The 18,499-nt window shown below is 42.8% G+C and overlaps 1 protein-coding gene across 1 annotated transcript in view; it reads right to left on the bottom strand.

Moving 5' to 3' along the window:
• mmaa (metabolism of cobalamin associated A) overlaps positions 1 to 18,499 on the bottom strand; it is a 54,106-nt gene that overhangs the window by 10,248 nt on the left and 25,359 nt on the right. The window contains exons 5-6 of the mRNA XM_039750207.1: positions 7,973 to 8,058; positions 7,157 to 7,306 (exon numbers count right to left, since the gene is read on the bottom strand). Of these exons, the coding sequence (XP_039606141.1) occupies positions 7,157 to 7,306; positions 7,973 to 8,058 (236 nt within the window). The remainder of the gene's footprint in view (positions 1 to 7,156; positions 7,307 to 7,972; positions 8,059 to 18,499) is intronic.

The raw sequence follows: 18,499 nt of genomic DNA, 5'->3' as shown, positions 1-18,499 counted from the left end.
ACATGACACTTGCGTACTTAACACTTAATCACAAAAACTCTACCTTCTGTTTTTATTTTTAAACTAGGGGTTTTGCCCCCTGCTCACTGCGCTTGTCAACCCCCGGGCTGGCATAACACGCTAGACTCTTTCGCATATTGGGGTTGCGGATGTACAATTTAAACAGATTTTTATTTTCATGTGAATGATTACATTTGCATCAATGCTTGTGATTGAATTTCGTTTCTTTCTCTCTATTAAATCAAACAACTTTTTCAAACGTTTGTCCCTGTGATTTATAAATTGTCTTTGCAAAAGCTATTCGAACGGGAAACTGTTAACGTTTTAATACGAATGGCATATCAAGATATCCTTTGGTGTCTAATGTTATTCCCTGATGATGGACTACATTACCTTTCTTGGATACGTCCTTCTTTCTACAGTAATTCGTGCGGTGGAAGACCAGAAGGTGTTGTTAATGGTTGTACTGTAGATATTCTTTGTGATATTGCATGTTGTTGTTTTCTTCTTCCGCACGGTCAACACCAACTGTTTCAGCAGAGTCTCCTGATACACATTTAACCAATTTGCTGTGTAACCGATCGACATTTCTGGTGTAAATTCGTTTGACTTATGCTACAATTTCCAGTGTACTCATTTTTTCTGCTGATAACCCTTTCGGGATGAAATTCTTCAATAAGATTTAGACATAAAGTGAGGAAAACATTAACATTTATAAGAGCTGAGAGCACAGGAAGTGTGTCTGAAAAAAGCATTCACAAGACTGAGAGGTGAGAGGACTGTGGTCTTGTTTGAAAGTGGTTGAGCGGAGGGCGGGACTTTAAAAATTCTCATGGCAACAGTCTCATCTCGCTGGACTTGAAAACATCTTCCTAAAAAGGTCTCATCTCCACAAAAAGTCTCGTCGCGTTGATGGATTGTTTTATACAACAGAGAGATGATAATCGGCTGGTCCAAATCCACTTTCCTGCTCTGTCTGTGCCCATGTTGTTCAAATGTAATCCATGACGACCTAGGTTGGGTTTGGGGGGGTTATGGGGGCGGTGGGTTTATAATTCAGTTTACTGAGCAGTTATTGAAGCTCATTTTGACAGTTATGAGAACATCTTAAAGGGGAACAGTCAAATTTTTCCGTTTTTAACTGAACAGTCCGTTTTCATGTAGGAAGTTTGAGAACACGGAGGCGTAAAACAAAGCAGCCATTTTCTTATACTGTCAGAAAAAAGAGGGCTGGTGACATCACTGGTCTAATACTCTGCAGCATTAGGGAAAGGACTCAAAAACCCCAGAATCAGCAGAGGAGTCAGGGGTGGGCTGGCTGTGCACGACTTGCTATTTCCTGTCCGTTTTCTTGTTTCGCACAGCGTCAGTCAGGAGTCAGCAAACAAAGCGCAGGCTCATCGCAAGGCACTTACTTCACAACAGTACAGTTTACATTGTCTATAAATTATTTCAGCATCCATTAATCCATCTATTTTCTAAACCTGCTTTTTCCTGACCAAGGTTGGGGGGATGCTGGAGCCTATTCCATTAAAGAAGAACTCTCCAAAAAATGAAAAATAAAAATAATTATTTTCCACACAGTAACACAATGGGCGGCACAGTGGCGCAGCGGTAGCGCTGCTGCCTCACAGTAAGGAGACCTGAGTTTGCATGTCCTCCCCGTGTCTGCGTGGGTTTCCACCCACAGTCCAAAGACATGCAGGTTAGGTGCATTGGTGATTCTAAATTGTTCCTAGTGTGTGTTTGGTGTGTGTGTGTGTGTGTGTGCCCTGCCTGGGGTTTGTTTCCTGCCTTTTGCCCTGTGTTGGCTGGGATTGGCTCCAGCAGACCCCCGTGACCCTGTAGTTAGGATATAGCGAGTTGGATGATGACTGTCTGACTGACTGTAACACAATACAGTCATCGTTTGCTTTTCACAAGAACTCCCACAAAAAAACATGAAATCCAAAAATATTGGGCAACCCCAACCACTTGCACACACAAAAGTCACTCTGTAAAATCAAAACAACATATTTTAGAGTATATAATATTATCTGTAACAAAATAACAAGTACTGTCCTTCAACTCTACGGTATAACAAAACACTACGGTCTGTGTGTATATCGGTCCCTACAAGCAATATGATTGGTCACCTTGGCTTTGGTGCGGTTGGTCAGTTTGGCTTTGGTGCGATTGGTCGGCTTGACTTTGATGCAATTTGCTGATGCTATCAAAAGAGTGTGAGACACATGAAGAGGAGTGAAGGCACGGGAGGTACACTGAGAGTCGCCTTTAAAGACAGGAAGTATTAAGGCCTACAGGAGCCAAGCAAGACAATTAAAAATGACAGTCTGAGAAGCAGGCATTGTGGGAATGAGCTTGAGAGACGAAGCGTCGGGCAAGTGATGTTTAAACACACGAGGAGGTTGAGGAGAGGTGAAGAAGAAATGCTGAAGGTACAAGTATGGAAAAAGAGCAAATATTTTTAATTGTATTATATTACTGGTCTTCAACAGGTAATGTGGCTACTAGTTTCTAAGTCTTACTTATTAAAACATTAAAAACATAGATTTTAAAAGTCTAACTTAACCAATAAACTGTATGCATACTTAATGAAAAATCTCAGTACAAAAATCATACCGGACTCTTGTGTAGTGATCAAGCCTCAGTGTTCAGACCTGAGGGTCTCAGTTTGGGGGGTTGCAGTGTTCCTGTGTGGGTTTTTATTGTTTCTGCTCATACTGATTGTGCATTTTGATAGTTTTTAATGTGGTCAGATGCTAAGTAATCACGCACTCGAGACAAAGTTGTTGCGATTTTCTTTCTGTTTTTTTATGAATATAATTGGCGCTTTTCCACTGCATAGTACGGCACGACACGGTTCAGTTCAGCTCACTTTTGGGGCGTTTTCCACTGGTAACAGTACCTGGTACCTGGCCCTTTTTTTAGTACCACCTCAGCCGAGGTTCCAAGCGCGCCGAACCGTTACCAAAATGTGACGTGTAAACTCTGCTGGTCACTGATTGGCCGGAGAAAATCGTCATTACTGCGTCACTGGCTATTCTTTTCTTTAAAGGTACACACACGCGGAAGTTTGTGTCGCGTCTCTCCATCGCTGGACGCAGTTTGTTGCATAAGTGGATGAATGTTTCTTCAGACATTCGAAAGTTCTCCAGCCACTGAGTGTTTGTAAAACCGGGAACAATCACATCCCACCACTCTGAGGCACGGTTAAATGTCCAAACAGATGGTCTGTTGGGCGACTTTTTGCAAAATGTGGAAGATCTGTAATATACAGAATCAGCATTTTAATGTTACACTGGCAGTTAAGTTCATTTTATGCTTTGCAACAGTGATAAAAGTTAGCTAGTGACGTGCTTTTTTTAGATGCTTACCCTTGCGCGTCGTCGAGCTAAAGTGTTGTTGTTGTAAAAGTTCCACGGTGTCATGGCAGTAGAGGCGGCGCAACTATAACGACACGTGAATTATCCCGCCCACTCTAAAGCGGTACTAAACTGCAGTTGAAACGCAAACTGAGCCGAACTGAGCCGAACCAAGGTGAGCTGTACTGAACCATGCTGTGCCGTACTATGCAGTGGAAAAGCGCCTTAACAAACCGTGGACTCATTCATACCATATTTAAAGTCTGCAGATAAGATGATGTCCTGCTTTATCATATTTAGAAGTAAAGCTTTCTCTTTTTATCTGCATGTTCCCTCACACTACAGCTCTGAACACGTTTAAAGTACGTCCACACTTCATTTTACTGGAAAAAGCGGAAGCCTAGAAGTTTTTTTTCTCCACTCCAAATCATGGCCCCCACATTCTAACGCGGGCCCCTAAGCCAGGATCTCTGGCGGGCCCTTCACCTAGGGTTAAGGAAAATGTGATACCCAGTAGGATCTATATATATAATTCACTAAGGCAAGACAACCATGGAAAGCGTGCCGGAAGGGGCATGGATTCACTAAGCCGCCGACAAGTGAGGCACCTATGGTGCACGCAGGAAGGAGCCACGCCCACCAACTCCAAGACCACTGGATACGACGACAACTCGCAGGGCCACGCCCACCAACTCGGACGCGACAACACAGAAAAAATGTCGCCATTTATATTTGTCTGTCGTAGAGGACACATGCAGTGCAGGCCAGTTTAATGTCATGTGCATGTCATGCACCTCCGAGCCACGTTGACTGTTCATAGAGGCATGTTTCTCGCGGAGCTGAATCGCCATATGCAGCGTGTGAAACGGTTTGCGAGGGGTATCCCATGGGATCCTTAAAACAATCCTTTACAACTGAAGTTAAAACACAATGAAGTAAGCAGTCTTTAAAAACCGACTTTTCGGTTACGACGCATGACGCGTGCACCATAGCAAACTGTTTTACACGCTACATACAGCAATCGCATCCGCGACAAACATGCGTCTTCTTCACTCACGGACAATTATATGTTGCTCTCTCCAGAGTTCCATCTTTTCATTCACTTTCTGTTGTATCCTCAAACCCTCCTTTTTTAGACAACTGTGTCTTTCCAGAAGTGTTCAACCATCAATAAATAATTATGTGGCGTTTGTTATGCCGCGGGTTCACTATTGTGTTGTATTTTGCTCTCTCTAGAGTTCCATCTTTTCATTCGCTTACTGTTGTATTCTCACACCAACCCGTTTTAGACAACTGCGTCTTTCCAGAAGTGTTTAGCATTCAATAAATAATTATGCATGAGATTGAGCGTGTGTCTACCTGGTGTGGGTAAGCCGTTGAACCCCATTCGGGCTGCAAACCGTGGAATTCCCACTAAATGCGACTCATACGCTCCCACTGGTTGCGTCCCTACCCTTTGTACACACCCCCCTCCCACCTCGCTACTACCGTGGTCGGCTGTCTTGGTGGATTAAATATAGAAAAGCAGCCAACGACTCAAGTGACGAGTTGGAGGTGGGCACATGAGCGGGCAGTGCATACTGAACGAGATATCAGCAGACTAGCACGACAAAGGGAGCTGAATGGACGTCCTTCTCCTCTCCTCCTGTTCCACACTCCACGCCGTGCACCCCCATCCCTGTGTCTGGCAGGAGAAGGCACGATAGCGGTCCGCCAGTTTTCAGTCACAGACGATTGTGTGTTGGTTCGTTCCGTGCATTGTTACAAAGTTGCTTTTCTTGCTGATTTATTACATTACCGATTTTCAAATGTTAATTTTCTCCCTGTGCTTAAAAATCATTAAAAAACCGGCCTGATTATGCGGCGCGTGGTATGCCGTGGGTTGGCTAGTTTAAAATAAAATAAGCGAGGTTAATGATGCGAAAACATAAGAAGTATTATGCACATTGATTGAATACATTTATAAATAAAGATTCTAATGAAAAATTTACAATAGTATCAAAAATTAGTGCAAAATCTGTTTTCTAGCTTTCTTTGACGCAAACTTTTCAATGACCTCACTAAAATCAACATGCTAAATCATTTTCGATACACAGAATTGCTAGATGATCAGAAGTCATTTTTGACTAGTGTACTTCTTTGTCATGTTTTTAATGAATTTGCCAATCTGCTAAACAATCTTTCTGCTAAAGAAACAGTAACTGGGACAGTACAAAACAATTTAATAGCAAGACAGATATTGGCAAATATACTTTGAAGTTTTTCGTCGTAAATAGAATTTTTTGCGTTTTTAGCTTTAAATGTAGGTATACAATTTAGTTGAAGATCTGTACAGTTCTATGACGCTTAGTTTTTCATGTACTCCGCCATTTTTGATATACTTTTCTAATGTAGGGTTTCCTATAGGAAATTTTCCGACTAAAATAATGGCGGTTGTCGCAGGCCTCAATTTTCTTGCAAAAACCCAGAAATTACGGCAGCCATTTTGAAAAAAATCGAACTCTTTATATCTGCAAAAATAAGTGACGTAAATGTTTAATTTTTTTGTGTAGCATTTCTTATTTAAATGTGTTTAAAACCATGTATAATTTGTTTAAGTTTATTGTTTATAATATTTATAAATAAAGAATATATAAAACTAATCCAAATCAGCAATTAAAATCAAAATTTTCAACCAGTGGAAAGGTCTATGTTTTATTTGGATTCATAAAATGTCAAAGTGAGAAAGTTGTTAGAAAAATGTATGTAGAATTTTTTTTAATCTTTTTTTGATATTTTTTTTATTTTCTTTTTGGAAATTTTATTAATTTTATTGTAATCACTCCATACAAATCAATCAATTTTTACAAAAAGTAGGATCGAGAGCAAATCGACCCCCACCCCTGAGAGAGAGCGTGGCCTAAATTAATGACTTTGATAGGCCAATAGAGATGAATGGAGAAGAAAAAGAAATACAGAAATAATTGCTTCCTCTGTGCTTTAAGAGCTTATTTTAAAATATTACTGATTAGATGCTGCCATGTTTTGAAAAAAATCTGTACTGATCCTCTAACTGAGTATTTGATTTTTTCCAATTTCAAATAATATAACACATCAGTTTCCCACTGACTTAAAAGAGGAGAGTTTGGGTTCTTCCAGTTTATCAGAATAAGTCTGCGTGCCAACAGTGTAGTGAATGCGATCGCAGTTTGTTTGTCCTTCTCCACTTTAAACCCATCTGGAGGAACCCCAAACACAGCTGTTCATGGGTTAGGAGGGATTGGGACACCAAGGCTGTCTGAAAGGTAATTAAAAATTTTGGTCCAGAATGATGTTAATTTGGTGCAGGCCCAGAACATGTGACCCAGTGAGGCTGGGACTTGATTGCAGGGTTTTTGATATTGTTTTTAGTTTTCAAAATATTTTATGCTGAAGTTGACACTCAACGCTGTAGGATCAATTCTTGCTTTCTGTTCATACGTTTTATTTGTGCATAATATCTACTCATTCCGCACCGGGCCCCTGTGATCCCAGGCCCCTTGGCTAGAGCCCTGTCAGCCCTTGTGGGGGCCATGCTCCAAATCAAAAAACCTGCTAGCAACTGGTAAGCTTAAAACTGATTTGTTGAGCAGCAAGCAGTGCATCAATGCATAAAACCTAAAATCGTCACAGTGTTTAAAAACGTGGACTCGGACTCACATATCATTTAACACACTTTCACATGTGAAACGTGTATGTTAACACAGATTCAAAAGTGTTGTGGCCTTTCTATTAATAAACAAAAGTACATTTCATGTATAAGTCTTACCAACCTGAGGTTTCCAAGTCTTTGATTTTCCCCTAAGAAACTTCATGGCACTTGTGTACTCAGCTTGTATTCGCCGAGCAGGAGGAAGCAAATCGCCATCAGCCTTAGTTATCACTACGACATCCGCCATTTCAATGATCCCTCTCTTTATGCCCTGTACAATAAAACAAAGGTATAATGCAAAATTTACAATATCCGTCCATTTCCGTGGCCTGGCTATGACTGCAGAATAATCAGAGACAATTTCATGTGAATTAGCTGAGATATGTCTTTATCGTGGTAGCCTCAGACTCTGTTTCAACTATCAGTGCCTTCTGCTTACAGTTTTCATGACCACTCTCTGTTCACGTGGGTACCAGCCAGTCGCTGTACAATCCTAAAACATGAAGTTAGGTTAACTGGTCTACCCTGAGTTTGTGTATGAGAATGACCGGTGTTACACTGGCTTTCCATCTGTAGTCACCGCTCTGCCCTGTTCCATGACTCCATACACTGCAAATACAGGTTCAAAACAAGTGTATGGGTTTATCAAGACTACTCTCTATGTTAAGCATCACAAGAATAACTAGAAGAAATGGTGGGCACGTCATTTGTTCCGTGGTGGCTCTGAGGCTAAGGATCTGTGCTGGTATCCAGAAGGTTGCCGGTTCAAATCCCTGCTACTGCCAAAATGGACCCTTGAGCAAGGCCCTTAACCTACAATTGCTCCAGGGGCAATGGTAAAATGGCTGACCAAGGGGTATGCGAAAACTAACAAATACCTAATACAAGAAATTGTATACAGCAAAATAATTTACAAAAAAAAAAAAAATGTACTGACCTGCAGCTCATCTCCCCCTGCTGGTGGAATCAGCAAAACAAACATGTCAACCATGTCAGCTACAGCAAACTCAGATTGGCCTACTCCTGTCAAGAGAACCCAACAATTGATATCAGCCTTACATGCATCACTTTATGAACATGGGGCCTCTAAGAATATGTCATAACAAAACCAAAAAAAAAATAACCAAAGGGTGAGCAACAGCAAATATCTGAACCAGAAATCTAAGGCAGAAAATTAAGGGAGGCTCTACGTGAGAAAGGAAAAGAAAATCAAGGCAATGAGTACTACTTGACAGCCACATTAAAACTAGAAAAAAAAATTCTGAATATACATTTATGATACTTCAGAGTTAAAACGGTTTGTGGAGAACCAGCCCAGGCACAGACAGGCAGACACCGATGGTTCACGCACACACACGTTTACTTACACTATTTACAATAAATAGAGTCCCGCACACAACCCAGTGTCTCAAACAACAAACACTCTCAAGTCGGGGCCTCTCAAAAGTCCTGCCTTCACCGCCTCCACTCCTCTCCTCCGAGCTTCGTCCTCTTCCACCCGACGCCAGCGGACGACTGGAGGGAGGTCGGTCCCTTTTATTCCCACCCAGACGTGCCCCAGGTGCCCCCCGTTGAGCTTCCTGCGGCACTTCCTGGTGTGGCAGAAGTGCCGCTCGAGCACCCCCGAAAGCATTCCAGGTATCCCTGGTATTTCTTACGCCTGCACCTCCGGGTGTGGCGTGAGTGCTGACGTCCTGGGCTCCTTACTCGTCCGGGCGCCACCTGCCAGTGGCCATGGGCCCCTATAGGGTTGAGCTTCCATGCTGCATTCCCGTGGCTTCCCTCTCTCGGTCCTTCTAGGCGTCCCAGCTGGGCACAGCCCCCAGCCGCCCGCCACAGGTTATATACAGTGGTACCTCGGTATACGTCCGTAATCCGTTCCAGATCCTTGGACTTAAACCAAACAGGACGAATACCAAACACATTTATTCCATAAGAAGGGAAGGGAAAATGATTAATCCGTTCCCATGAAAAAAAAATCATATTGTTATTGGCATATTATACGTTGATGGGGTTGTATAAAATAATTTAAACACTGCTTAATACTAAAATACATAAATACAAAAGCAATTAGATGAAATGAATGAAAATTTAACCTCATTTTACTTTTTAATAACGTCTTTGTTTTTCACAATCGTAGATACCGTCAGTCTCGGCATACGGTATGCAGCAGCCATGTCCAGGATACGCATGCCACCTTCACATTTTTCAACAATCAATTCAAATTTACGCAACAAAATACAAAATCACGTGAAAATTCACAGAGAGTTACAGCGTGGGTTGTTCACTGAATACTAGCAACTGGCGTACTGACGCTCGTGGGCAGTCGTGGCTTTGTCTCGAGAGAGATAAACGAGGATAGCGTGGTGTTCTCTAGACTGAAGTAGCGACACACTCAGAATAACGTTTCGAATGCTGTTTATTTTGAACCCTGTTTAACCAACTCTCCATACAGCGTGCCTTCTAAACCACAACCCTCCCTAGGCAGTCATAGGTCTCAAAAGACGCAGACCAGAGCAATCAACACCCGAACATAAAGCAATGGACAAAAGCATCATTGAACAATCATATACAGCAGGTAGCACGCGGGTTGTTCACTGAATGCTAGCAACTGGCGTACTGACGCTCGTGGGCAGTCGTGGCTTTGTCTTGAGAGAGGTAAACATGGGTAGCACGCAAGTCGTATTCCAAACAGGACGCATACCAAGTTGGACTTATTCCAAAGTGGACGTATTGTGGCGGGCAGCTGGGGGTGGTACCCAGCCGGGACGCCCAGAAGGACCGGAGGAGGGCTTGTGCCTCCTCCAGACCACGAGGGGGCGACCGCCCTTTTTGTGTTGTGTTGTGTTGTGTTGAAGAGCCCTGAACCTCAGCACTTCCGCCACACCAGGAAGTGCTGGTGGGAAGAAGACAGGGGACACCTGGAGGGCTTCCGGGTGCACAGCCGGCACTTCCGCCACACGGGGGTGTGTCCGCGGAGGATTGCCAGGAAGCAGCTGGAGCCCATCCGGGCGTGTATATAAGGGGCCGCCCCCCTGTATTTGAGAGCAAGAGTCGGGTGGAAGAGGACGGAGCTCACAGAGAGGAGTGGAGGCGGCCAGAAGAAAGGCACTGGGAAAAGAGGCCTGGACTTTGGGGGATCGGTGCTGGAGGCACTGGGTGGAGCACGAACTGACTTACTGTAAAAATTGTAAATAAACATGAGTGTGTTGGGTGCGAAACCGTTGTCCGTCTGTCTGTGTCCCGTTCCACAGTATACCAAGGTATCACTGTACAAGTATAATCAATGACTGCTGCCATTTTATTCAACTGTATCCTTGGTATCACAACATTAGAAAAATGTAGACAAGAACAGGCCATTCAGCCCAGCAAAGCTCACCAGTCCTACTCAACTTAATTCTTCCAAAATAACATCAAGTTGAGTTTTGAAAGTCACTAAAGTCCTGCTGTCCACCACACCACTCGGTCACTTACTCCAAGTGTCTCTCGTTCTTTGTGTAAAGAAAAACTTCCTAATGTTTGTGTGAAATTTCCCCTTCACAAGTTTCCAACTGTGTCCCCGTGTTCTTGCTGAACTCATTTTAAAGTCACCGTCTCGATCCAATGGACTGATTCACTTTATAATTTTAAACACTTCAGTCATGTCACCTCTTAATATCCTTTTCTTTAAACTGTAAAGGCTCAGCTCTTTGAATCTTTTCTCATAACTCATCCCCTGTAGCCCTGGAATCAGCCGAGTCGCTGATGTGATACGACCACATCAAACAATTATGGCCATTTTTGATAAAAGGAGCAAATAAGGTTTTGGTGTCAAACTTCTAGTGTCATCGCTTTGAAAGAGGTTTAAATAGTAAGTGATTTTCTCAAACAATAATTTATTGATTTACCTCAAACACTTTTTAATATTAAACAAAATAAACACTGCTTTAGCATTGTCAATGTCAATTTATTTATAGAGCACACTTAAAACAGCATCAGTATTGTTGTAACCAAAGTTCTTTACATTAAAACATACAATGAATATCTCTCTATTATAAAAAATAAAATCTTGAGACGAGACGAGACTTTTTTTCCTGCGATGAGATGTGATCTTTTGAAAAGAGACAGAGAGACACTTTCACATCCCGCGAGACGGTCAAGTCACGTCATACGTACAGCCTTTGGAAGCAAGTCCCGTGAGACGGTGACATTTGCAAGTCACACCCCTACTTAGAAACGATTTTCAAACAAGACCGCGGTCATCTAACTTCTCAGTTGTTGGAATGCTTTTGGCAGACACGCTTCCTGTGCTCTCAGCTCTTAAAAATTGTATACGTTCTAGATGGCATGTCAACGACTAGATAGATAGATAGATACTTTATTAGTCTCAAGGGGAAATTCTAAGCGAAGAAGAAAGAGCAGCGCATCGAAAAGAGACCCAAAAGCATTGGGAGAGCAAAGAATGCAAAAAAGAATAAATGTGCAAATTGTAAAAGATTTAACAATGCCCGGGGCCGGAAAAAGACAAAGTGGAATGCCGTAAAGAATTCAAAATCGTTGGCACGATACACATGCAGAGCAGGTTAGAGATAATGGACGTAGGAAAATTCAAATGTCTCAAAAAAAAAAAAATGATAGTAAAGATCGCATTAGCACAAACAAACGGAAAATATTACTCAGTGAAATAACGGAACAGAGAAAAGAGATCGAATAGTGTTTGAGGATGTCTGGGGGAGAAGAGAGACAAGGCAGTGAGACAAACGGACAGCTGCTGTACAGGCTTTTAAACGTTTGAAGCGCCGCGCGAGATGAAGATCACACAAGCCAGCAGCTGATCGAGCAAAGAGGAGGTATAAAAAAAAAACAACTGTTATTTGTTTCCCACTGTATTACCATTTAAGAGGGGTCTCGGAGGAGCGACCACGTCTCATTGGGGTGCATTCAGCCCCCCACTTCACAAAGGCGCGTTGTGCTTGCGGGGGAGGGCTCGCTATGGGGTTGGGGGGCTGAAGGGGTTGGCCAGCGAAGCGAGCAGAGGGTGAAGCCCCTAGTAATTAAAATACAGATATACCTCGGTTCACGAACGTCTCAGTACACGTCTTGGTAGAGTAATATATATATTGTTCTGCTTTCCCCTATTGTATTATTAATATGTAGCCTTAGAATACCTAATCTCACAGACTTACCACTGTATATATCTCATCCCCACCTTCCCTTCTATATCTATAACCTCAGGCAATTAGATGTAGTAAAAAGACAAGCAGGAGTTAAGTTACACATAAAATAATGTATTACTGATAATATTCATAAATAATAACAAAATGCAAAGTACATTTGAATATTGGCAGCCATATAACCTGATAAAATGGTGATGTGTAATTCAGGTGGCACACAGACTTGTAGTTATTTAAAATGTCTCTAGTTAAGGCATCATTGGTGCTCAGCTTTCAGCCGCATGTCTGTTCAATATGGCTGAAGCTCTGTTCTTCATTGTGTTGTCTTCATCATCACAGGTTAGCAAGAGATATGCTTCTTCATCATATGTTGGTCAGAGAGAGAGAATGTGGTTGAGCAAGCAAATTTATAAGTTTTCTGTCCAACTCCCTACAGAGAATAGGATATCATGGTACTTGAAGGCCTCTGAGACAAGCCAATTCCAAACAGCCATACCTCAGACCAATGAGAGAAATAGTACATTTGAACACCTCAACCCCTAAAGAGACCATATGTTAAGCTAACCTGGCTTTGTATGGTAAACGAGACAAAGACTTTAGCAGAGAAATACTCATCAAACTGGTTTAAGACACATCCCCCCAAATCCTGTCATAAAATTACAAAGAGACAGTCATAAAAGGGGGCAAACACGAATACCTCTCACCACTTGGTTTGCCAAAATTATAAATAAAGACATACAAAACATTTATCAAGTTATATGCAAAATCCCACATCACAGCAACGTGCAACTCGGTTTACGACCAAAAAGTTTGCCAAACGTTTGCCTCGGTTCACGACCACACACTCGGTATACGAACAAGCCAGTTTCCCTTTCAGTTTGTACGTTCAGTCTCTCCCTGTGCATTTCCTGTGGAGCGAGCAAGAGAGAGAGCGACACACAGATACACACAGGCAGCGGGCGACAGAGGCGAGGCACACACACACACACAGAGGCAGCCCGAGATGCAGACACACAGGCAGCGGGCGACAGAGGCGCACGCACACACACACACAGGCAGTGCAGAGAGGCACACGCACACACACACACACACACACAGAGGCAGCCCGAGATGCAGACACACAGGCAGCGAGAGAGAGCCGGACGCATTAAGGTAGGAAGGCAGTTAAAGAATGCACTGGGCTTGATTTTGTTTTCACTTCTGGTTCCAGTGATCTGTTCGTAGCGTACATTGTTGCAATGTTATTTTTCTTTGTGGTTTATTAAATTACAGAATTTTTCAAATGTTCATTTTTTTCCCTGTGCTTAAAACTCATTTAAAAAGTGCTTTTAGCCGGCGGTTGGTAGCACTATAGCGTGAACTATTGCAGTGTTTGTTTTCTCTGTTGTTCAAGGTTTTCTCAGTGTTATTCAATGTTTTTACATTTAGTTTACTATTACGCTGTGCATTCTATGGTTTAATTAACTGTATTTGTGCCTAAAAACTTTAAAAATATATATATTTACATACAGTTTTTATTGTCTGGAATGGATTAATTGTATTTAAATACCATCCTATGGGGGAAGTTGCTTCGGTTCACGACCAAATCGGTTTACGACCAGAGTTTTGGAACGAATTATGGTCGTGAACCGAAGTCCTACTGTAAATAGAAATACAGTACAATAATACAAAATACCAAAAAAGAAAGAAGATGACTGAGAGTAGGGCAACCATCAGTATCAGTGAAGGTCACTGAACGCTAGACACGCAGGAGTCGCCAACTCCGGTCCTGGAGGACCACCGTGGCTGAAGGTTTTCATTCTAACCCTTTTCTTAATTAGTGGCCTGCTTTTGCTGTTAATTAAAGTCTTTTGAATTCATTTTGATTGATTTGCTCTTGAAGACTCGGCCCCCTTAATTGTTTCTTTTTCCTTAATTAGCAGCCAAACAATAATGAGATATAAAATGAACCAAAACAACTGGTGTCCATCGTACAATATCTGAAAATAAAGAAAGGTGAAGGTCTCAGGCATGTTGATCTGCTCAGGAGCCACAAAACATTTTATCAGAGCTCTGAGAAAAGAGAAAATCCACAAGTTCGTAAATGTCTGCTAATGCACAATGAGAGCAACAACAAGCCATGGAATTAAAGAACAAGTTTAATTAACGGCAAGACTTGACGCCTCATTAAGCAGGTGATAGGAGAGAAAATTGGTTGGAGTTTGAGGCCCTGACTTAGCTGGTCTTCTCTTGGCTCCCTCGCTTCACGTTTCATTTCTCTTTGGGTGCCATTTAAGGAAAGAAATGAAGCAATTCAGAGGAACGATGAAGAAATTCAGGGGAACGAATCTTAAAAGAGAAGTCAATTAAAATGAATTCACAAGAAGTTACTTAGCAGCATAAACAGGGCACTCATTAAAAAAAAGGGGTTAGAATGAAAACCTGAAGCCACGGTGGTCCTCCAGGACCAGAGTTAGTGACCCCTGTGCTAGAGAATAGAAATGCGTCTTCAATCTCGTTTTAAACAGTTCAGTTGAAGGGGACGCCTTAATGTAATGAGGTAAAGAGTTCCACAGACAAGGGACAGCAGCTGTTCCCCTTAGTTTTACACTTAGTGTGAGGGACCACAAGATCTAAGCTCTACGGATGGCTAGTGTAAAACGCACAATTCAGGTAAATAGGCAGGGGCAGACCCGTGTAATGATTTAAAAACTAGCAACAAAATTTTAAAGTTAATTCTGAAACCCATGTAAAGAAGCTAATATTGGAGAAACAAGATCAAACTTTCCTTGCCAAAAAACAAAAAAAATGGGCAGCAGCATTCTGAACCAACTGCTACCTGCGTATCGCGGATTTCAGATCCAAGAATAAAACGAGTTTCAGTAATCGAGTCGAGAAATGTTAAAAGCAGGACTGCATTCTCAAGATCCCTAGGAGATAAAAAAAAAAGGTTTGACCTTAGCTAAAAGGCGAAGCTGGAAAAAGCGACTCTTGACTAGAGAGTTCATCTGTTTCTCAAAAGAGAGGCTACTGTTAAAAATGACACCAACATTACAGTCTTGAAGTTTGCCAAAGTCAACAAAAGAGCCGAGAAGTTCAAGACCAATCTGAGCTTTGGCTGAAGGACCAGCTATCAGCACTTCCATTTTATTTTGATTGAGATCAAGAAAGTTGTCAGCCATCCAGGATCTGAGTTCAAAAAAGACAATTGTGCAGCCAATTAATTGCAGAGTGGCACACAGCAATGTAAACCTGTGTATCATCAGCATAACAGTGAAAAGAAACGTTAAACTTTCTGAAAATAGCTCCTGTAGGATGAAGATATACAGAAAATAAAATTAGACCCAAAATGGATCGCAGAGGAACACCACATTGAACAGGATCAGCAGGCGAGAAAGAGGAATTGAAAGACACTGAAAAGTGTCCACCAGTAAGATATGACCTGAACAAGTCAAGTGCAGCCCCTTTAAGTCCCACCCTAACCCTAACGTTCAAGCTGCAACAGCAAGATCTCATGGTCATTAGAACTGCTGCAGCTTTTTAAGTTCATCTCAATCGTGAGGTCGTCTTTACTGACGTTTCCCACCACTTTCTTATGTCATTGGAGTACAAAACAGAATGTGACGCTAGATAATCCTATTTCATTCAGCTTTTTGCATAAAGACTAAAACCTCACGTATTATATAAGACAATCCTTCATAAATCTGTTAACAGGTACTAAAAATATCCAAAAACTAAATATACCACTCATTGTATAATTTTAACAATAATTCAAATTATACACTGGATTCAGAAACTATTCAGGCCCCCTCTCTTTCTGAACACTTCATTGTGTTGTGGATTTAACTTTAAATGGTGTGGACGCTAGAGGGCGCTGTTGCCCCATGAAACCCAACAGACAGATGTCCAGGACACACGTTTAATAGCACCAAGTATAATTTTTATTTATTTTCTTAAATAAAGTGCACAAAGCACCACAATCGCCACAATTCTCAATAACAATACAATAATCCAATCCTCCTCTCCCAGCAGCTCCATCACTCACCCTCCCAACTCCGGCTCAGCTTGCTGGGTCTCGATCAGTCCTTTATATATTCCTCGACCCGGAAGTGCTTCTCCTCTTCTTCCAGGTCAAACAGGTCCGTCCTCCTGACTCAGAAGTACTTTCGGGTTGTAGGAAATGTAGGAGTCCCAGGTCCTTTATAAGCTCCCCCTGGCGGCGCCCAACAGGGTTGAGAAAACAGACTCCACGTCCCAGGATGCCCTGAGGGAATCCGGGGCACAGCTACCATCCAGGGTAGCTGCCACCTATGGCGCTTTTCCACTGCATAGTACGGCACGACACGGTTTAGTTCAGCTCACTTTTGGGGGGTTTTCCACTGGGAACAGTACCTGGTCCTTTTTTTAGTACCACCTCAGCGGAGGTTCCAAGCGCCGAACCGTTACCAAAGCGTGACGTGTAAACTCTGCTGGTCACTGATTGGCCGGAGAAAATCGTCATTACTGCGTCACTGAACTTGCGACACGAGACACAACAGACCCGCTAGATTTTTAGCACAGCCAGCGAAGGTTCGGACGCACCATTTTGTTTTAACCAAAAGTGGCTGTTTCGTGGTCTATTGAGGAAGTACAGACGTTCCTCTCGTTGGTAGCCGAGGAGCCGAGGAGTTTTTTAGGAGGTCGGCGCAACTATAACGACACGTGAATAATCCCGCCCACTCTAAAGCGGTACTAAACTGCAGTCGAAACGCAAACCGAGCCGAACTGAGCCGAACCAAGGTGAGCTGTACTGAACCGTGCTGTGCCGTACTATGCAGTGGAAAAGCGCCACTAGAGTCCTGGAGGAGGCAGTGTCCTAGAAAGGCTGCCTTCCTCCACTCTTCCAGTTCCAGGACATCCCGGATGGACTGAGCTGCTGGCCGTCTATCACAATGGATGCATTTGCCATTTTTGGCCATCAATGTTTACTCAATAATCCATAATGACAAAGTGAAAAGAGGTTTTCAGAAAGGTTTGAAAATCGATTAAAAATCAAAACCTGAACGCTCTCAGGGGATGGCATGACAATAAAGCCACTTGACTTGACCTTTACTTTAGAATTACATTAGCTTTTAGTTTTTGTAAGAATCTGAAAAAGTTCCGCAGATCATCCTAAAGAAAAAACAACTTTGAAATGAGTTCTGTTTAAGGACAGCATACTGTTAAATATACTGGTGGACCCTCAATGCTATGGAAGTGTCTCACCTTCCTCTGGTTTTAGGGTCTGCATTAGGTACTGACATAAAATTATGTGTTAACATTATGTGAGCAACCTCAACATGTGTATCAATAAAACAATGGACAATGTCCTCTACAGCGCATCTTCAACCTGAGCCTGTAACAGGGGAGAGTCCTGAGGCTTTGGAAAACATCTTGCATCACCCCAGTTCCAAAGGTATCACGTCCTGGTGAGCTAAATGACTTTAGACCCTGACGTCACATGTGATGAAGACCATGGAGCGGCTGCTGCTTCACCACCTGAGGCCACAAGTCCGCCACGCCCTCGACCCTCTGCAGTTCGCATACCAGGAGAAGGTGGGAGCGGAGGATGCCATCATCTATATGCTACACCAATCCCTCTCCCACTTAGACAGAGGCAGTGGTGCTGTAAGAAGTATGTTTCTGGACTTCTCTAGCGCCTTCAACACCATCCAACCTCTGCTCCTTAGGGACAAGCTGACTGAGATGGGAGTAGATTCATACCTGGTGGCATGGATCATGGACTATCTTACTGACAGACCTCAGTATGTGTGTCTTGGGAACTGCAGGTCTGACATTGTGGTCAGCAGCACAGGAGCGCCGCAGGGGACTGGACTTTCTCCGGTTCTGTTCAGCCAACATACATCAGACTTCCAATACAACTCAGAGTCCTGCCAGGTGTAAAAGTTCGCTGACAACACTGAGATCGTGGGCTGCATCAGAAGTGGGCAGGACGAGGAGTATAGGAACCTAATCAAGGACTTTGTTAAATGGTGCGACTCAAACCACCTACACCTGAACACCAGCAAAACCGAGCAGTTGGTAGTGGATTTTAGGAGGCCCAGGCCCCTCATGGACCCCATGATCATCAGAGGTGACTGTGCAGAGGGGGCAGACCTATAAATACCTGGGAGTGCAGCTGGATGATAAATTAGCCCCACTCCCCTCACCTCGCAGCCTCTCTCTCAGATTCACACAAATGAATCAGTACTGCAAGTGAACTCTGATACTTAGTGCAATGAGAGAAGTCGCAAAATCAACCAGAACGTCCAAGCAAATTATAGGAAAAAAAACCCAATCGAAATCCGTTAACT

Source organism: Polypterus senegalus, chromosome 4 (genome assembly GCF_016835505.1).
Source record: "Polypterus senegalus isolate Bchr_013 chromosome 4, ASM1683550v1, whole genome shotgun sequence".
Lineage (NCBI taxonomy): Eukaryota > Metazoa > Chordata > Cladistia > Polypteriformes > Polypteridae > Polypterus > Polypterus senegalus.
Note: the sequence above shows the minus strand (reverse complement) of the source record. Positions and strands in the feature narration are given on the sequence as shown.